This window comes from Arachis ipaensis, chromosome B08 (assembly GCF_000816755.2).
Source record: "Arachis ipaensis cultivar K30076 chromosome B08, Araip1.1, whole genome shotgun sequence".
Taxonomy (NCBI): domain Eukaryota; kingdom Viridiplantae; phylum Streptophyta; class Magnoliopsida; order Fabales; family Fabaceae; genus Arachis; species Arachis ipaensis.
The window spans coordinates 125634294-125639455 of NC_029792.2; the positions used below are offsets into that span (position 1 = coordinate 125634294).

At 33.8% G+C, this 5162-nt stretch overlaps 1 protein-coding gene across 1 annotated transcript; it reads right to left on the minus strand.

Moving 5' to 3' along the window:
- Positions 1431 to 4938, minus strand: LOC107613683 (protein MEMO1). The gene is made up of 8 exons (XM_016315788.2): positions 4715 to 4938; positions 4442 to 4526; positions 4242 to 4310; positions 3625 to 3737; positions 2876 to 2987; positions 2661 to 2804; positions 2080 to 2254; positions 1431 to 1847 (listed from the first exon to the last, which is right to left on the minus strand). Exons 1-8 carry the CDS (start codon positions 4764 to 4766, stop codon positions 1707 to 1709), a joined length of 891 nt encoding a protein of 296 aa, XP_016171274.1. The 5' UTR covers positions 4767 to 4938; the 3' UTR covers positions 1431 to 1706.

The window sequence follows — 5162 nt, forward strand, 5'->3', positions numbered from 1 at the left end:
TAGTGTTTAGGGTTCAGTGTTTAGGGGTTCATAATTTTTTGGTAAACAGGAGAGCGATTTGGATTACTCTTCTGAAACGAATCAAATTGACAAAGTTTGGATTATTCAATTTTGAATCGAATTGAATGGAATGCAATTGCTAATTTGAATTAAATTAAATGGACAAAGGTGTACTGAATTGAATTGAATTGAATTGAATTGATAATATGTAAATTGTAGGCAGAGTTATTTGAATTTGATTTTATATAATGGATTATGTTTCGTTCACTCAGTACTATACAATTGTATTGTTTTCGGTTCACCATGAGTACTATGTTCGGTTCACCATGAGTACTGTGTTCGGTTCATTCTGCAGAAAGCTGTTTGAATTTGATTTTATATAAAGGATTATGTTTCGTTCACTCAGTACTATACAATTGTATTATTTTCGGTTCACCATGAGTATTATGTTCGGTTCATTCTGCATTATTCAAAACTCTTCTTCTTCACTTTCTACTGCTTCTTCACCAGAGAGAAGGAGAAAAAGACAAAAATACAGCAGCAACAACAACAAAAGAATGACGATAACGAAAACACACGTGAAGAAGAAGGAACGTAAAAAAGGAGGAGAAGGAGGAACGCGAAGAAGAAGGCGAAGAAGAAGAAGACGCTCCATGCGTAAACGACCGTGAAAAGAAGAAGAAGAAGAAGCGCGGGAGAAGAAGAAGCGTGGAGGAGAAGAAGCGTTGGGCGATTTCGTGTGTATTGGGCGCGCGTATTTCACGTTTCATTTAATGGTATTGGGTTTTTTTGGTGTTGGGCTAACTTGGTTACATGGATGTGTAGCATCTCCGTGAAATAAATGGTGACCTAATGTTAATGGTTAGAAAGCTAGAAATTGGCAACATATACGAAGAACTCACAATCACAGCACATATTATTCTCTGAGCAATTTGTTTTCGGACTTGATTAATTAGTTTAAGACCACAATAATGCGACCGGGAGACCAAGCTTTCGTGGGAAACATTAAAAATCCTCGGATAATGCACGTCAAGCATACGATAAACCAGTTCTTTTATTGTAAATTATAGATAAATAAATAAATAGCCTTGGATCCATCTTGTGCCAAAAGATGATCTCCTGAGATATACAAGAATGCCAGTAATTGAGACTCAATCGACCAAACAACTCTGTTTCCAAGTCGAAGGAAAGAGCAAACCACTCACAATAATCATCCCCTTAATACTGCTAGGATCATAAGCAATCCAATTCAGAGTGCAGCTCATAAAAACCCCATTTTTGGGTTTACAATATATGGTAGCTTAAGATGATAAATTTATACAGTATCATACCAAATCTTTCTAAATCACCAATTTCCATTGCCAAAGAGTGTATCCTTTCCCATTTTTACACACTTTCCATCAGTTATTATTCATTGGCATTAGAAGACGTAACAAATTATTATTAAGTTTTGTAACTAAATAACAACCGTCATTGGAAAAATAATCATGACAGGCTAATAATCCACGTGTTGATGATGATTATGATGACGATAATAATGACCACAATTGCCATTAAGCCAATTATGTATACAGAAACAGCCAGCCATATAAACAAGTTGCCTAATATCATGTTTGCATATTAAATAACGTGTAAATAGTCAATTTAGAGAAAAATAACATTGATAAATAACCCAACATCAAAGGAGAAGGTAAAGTGGCTTTTTTTCATTCGGAGCTTGAACCATTAACCTTTGTTGCTGCCGCAGATGCATAACTGACACTGCTATCCCTTGTACTTTTGCACTGACTTGACTGCTCGTAGCGAAGAAATTTTATCGTTATACTCGTGGAGCAGTTCCTCAGCATCTGATACAATAGCACAATGATGAAATATAGCAAAGGCTTTGAGCAGAAAAAACTCCTTTAATGTGATAAGCTATAACATGTAAGGGATCACAAAGACCATATACAGATCACTAAGGATCTTAAGACCATAGAAACAGTGATGAAACAATTTCGTTGTTCTTTTGTTTGGAGTGAGACTCAAATTTAACGAGGACATCCATTAAGATAAACTGAAATTATCTAAGGCACTTACATGGAGAAAAACACTGATTGGATGACGCCCACAAATTGTATTATCAAACTCCAATAGGTATTTTTTGAAAGCATCTGGATCTCCTGTTTCTATGATATCCATTCCCATCTTGTCTAAGGCTTCAATAGATTTGTATATAGGCCCATGCTTCTTGTCGTAGTGCATGAAATTGAATCTGACACAATAAAAGCAGTCAGCACCCCTAACATTATAGGAATAAAGAATGAGCAACACTGGCTCCAATATAGCAAGAAACATGAGGCGTACATCAATAGAGTTGTGATAGGATGACTCGATGAAAGTGTAGTCACTTAGGACTCATCACTTCAAAATCATCGATGAAGTATGGCTCTCATTTTAAGTGTTCAACCTATGGTGATGAAGTAATGAGTCCGAGTACACACAAGATGAGAAACAAAAAACAGAAACATTGAACAATGAACCCAACTATATATCAGAAGTAACTAGCCTATACATGAACGATGAACCCAACTTCAAATATTTACTCCCTGTTGTCCCTTGTTTAAACAGAACAGATTTGTAAACGCATTGAGAAAGTGTACCAGTATAAAATTACATACCGGGATCCCCAGTGACAAAAATCTGATGACACTGAGAAAAAATTATTTGGATCATCCACATATTTGGAAAGTAACTGTCCATATACAGCTTCATTTTCAGCGCTAAGAGCTCCAACCAAAATAGGAACAATTTTTACAGGTCGCCTACAACAATATTTCAAACTTAGTCTCTGTTTCAGAATATGAAACTAAAATCACTATAATTGCAAAATTACCCCTCAAATACTTTAGCAAGATATGGCAAGTGCATTTCCATGCTATGTTCGGCCTCATCAACACGCATATCCATCAGTTCAAATCTCCCCGTAGCCTTAAGCTCCTCATTTACTGGTAAGACAACACAGAATTAAATATGGGGCAACAACATGTAATAGAATGTGAAGCCAATATCAAAGTGAAAGTTTTAATAAATTTAGCTTTACAACTAAAGTTCCAATTATCCAAGTATCTTCACCACTCAAAAGATAAATACAATTTGAAACTACTTATGCCGCAATGCCAATCATTATTTCTGTTTCCAACATAGATTACTGTTTCTTATCGTGATCAATATTCTACAAAGGAAAGCCTAATCTCATAGTATAATGGCAAGGATCACCAATTCTTAGAATTCAATATGCCTAACTCAACCTCAAAAAATAGCTTCACAAATAGAGTTATCCAACACATATAGAGGCTATCTAGGCCTTAGCACATGCCTAGGACCACAAATATGGAAAGTGAAATTTTCAGGATTTGACATCTTTAGATGACTCAAAATAAAATGTAGGAAGACTCTAATGCCAGCTAATGTGGAAAGAATAATTCTAATACTATCTTATGACTGAGTATGTTTAACTCAACCTCCAAAATTAGCTTGTATGGAGAAAATTGTCCAACAACTTATCAAAGCTATCAAAGTCTTATCTCAACACAGTATGAGACTCTTAACATCAGCTAAGTATACATATTACCATATTTGTACCTTCTAAATCAATAGGTAGATCCCCTATGGGTGTCTTGTAGACCGTTGCAGTTGACAGAGCACATTTAGGAGTGTAATAGTGATGAGAAGGCCCAAGAAGGAACACCCTTGTACTGAAACAAAAAATAAGCATACATATTTACGATTAAGAATGGGATTTTACAATAAATACTAATTGAAATATATGGGCAAAAAACCAAGGCTACCAAACTTTACAGGTAAATCGATAAAAAAGAGCTTTTTTCAATGAAAAAATATATTTTTTATATATATTTTAGTGTGTTAAGTAAATTTCTAATAGTAAAAGTAAAAGCACTAGGAAAAAAATATATTTTTTTTTAGAAGCTACAATTTACATGTTTTCTTAAAAGATATTTTTTCCTTAAAAAAAAAAGATGTTTTTCACATAATAAATGAACAAACAAGTTAGTTTAAGTCTCATAACAAGTATAGATATTTTAAGTCCCCAAATCATGTTTATGAGTTCAGTTTAAGTTTGAGCTTTCCTATTAAGTTTATTTCAGCACTAGAAGTTTTGGTAAACTCTAAGTTTGATAACCTTCCGGAACAAAGAAAAAAAATGGAAATACAGAAAGACGGTAAAAAGATAAACAGACATGGTAGTTGGATCAATGTTTCCAAATGCATATGCAGCAGCTCGTCCAGAATATGAATAACCTGCATGCCTAACACAAAAGCATTCCAAATTAACACCACAATTAGCACAATTTCATCAAAATCATCACAAATCACAAAGAAAAAAAATAACAAAAAACAGAATTAACAAATAAAAAAGGCTTAAATTGATTCAACTCACGGTGCTATTACTCCTCGCACATTAGGGGACTTGGTGAGACCACATGATTTGAGCCATCCTTCGAGTTCATCTGACAGCTGCGTAGCTGAAAATATATAATATTCATATTTAAGTCAAAAACAGAACATATTTTGGGAAATTAAATCAAAAGTTCTATTTTGAAAGAATAAAAGGAAATAAACTTTATGATCATGTAGAAGTTGAGTGTTACTACTTTCTTATTAATAGAAAAAAAAATAGGATTGGGAATTGAGAGTAAGAGAAAAGACTTACGATTGTCGGTGTACCAAGAACCAGCATGCGAAGCTCTCCGTGCCTTCTCCATGAATGATGGGTGATGATGAAACCCTAATAAGAGTAGAACACAACAATCGTTCGTTAGTGTTAGTGTTACACTAACACCACTTTACCACTTCGTCTTTGATTCTACTTTGCCTTCCTCACAAACTCTGTTTGAAACTCTTTTTTTAATAATATCCGAGGCTATTGATGTTCTTCTTTTACTCTCTTTTAATCCTTCCCTATTAAAAATATACCGCTATACCAAAATTAATCACTAAAATTTATTGAGAGTGAAGGTGAATCGGGTCAAATTAAATATGGCCAAAATTTTAATTTGATCTGCAAATTAGATTAGCTTGGATTCGATCCAATCCAATCTTGTAAAATATAAAGATATTTTTAAATTTTTATTTTATTAAAAATATCAATAAAAATTATT

Excerpts from the sequence above, each read along its gene's own strand:
- LOC107613683 (XM_016315788.2), bottom strand. The coding sequence starts at position 4,766 with ATGGAGAAGGCACGGAGAGCTTCGCATGCTGGTTCTTGGTACACCGAC. Across the intron at positions 4,527-4,714 it reads TTCTTGGTACACCGACAATC|CTACGCAGCTGTCAGATGAA; the intron begins GTAAGTCTTTTC and ends ATATATTTTCAG. Across the intron at positions 4,311-4,441 it reads GTGCGAGGAGTAATAGCACC|GCATGCAGGTTATTCATATT; the intron begins GTGAGTTGAATC and ends CTTTTGTGTTAG.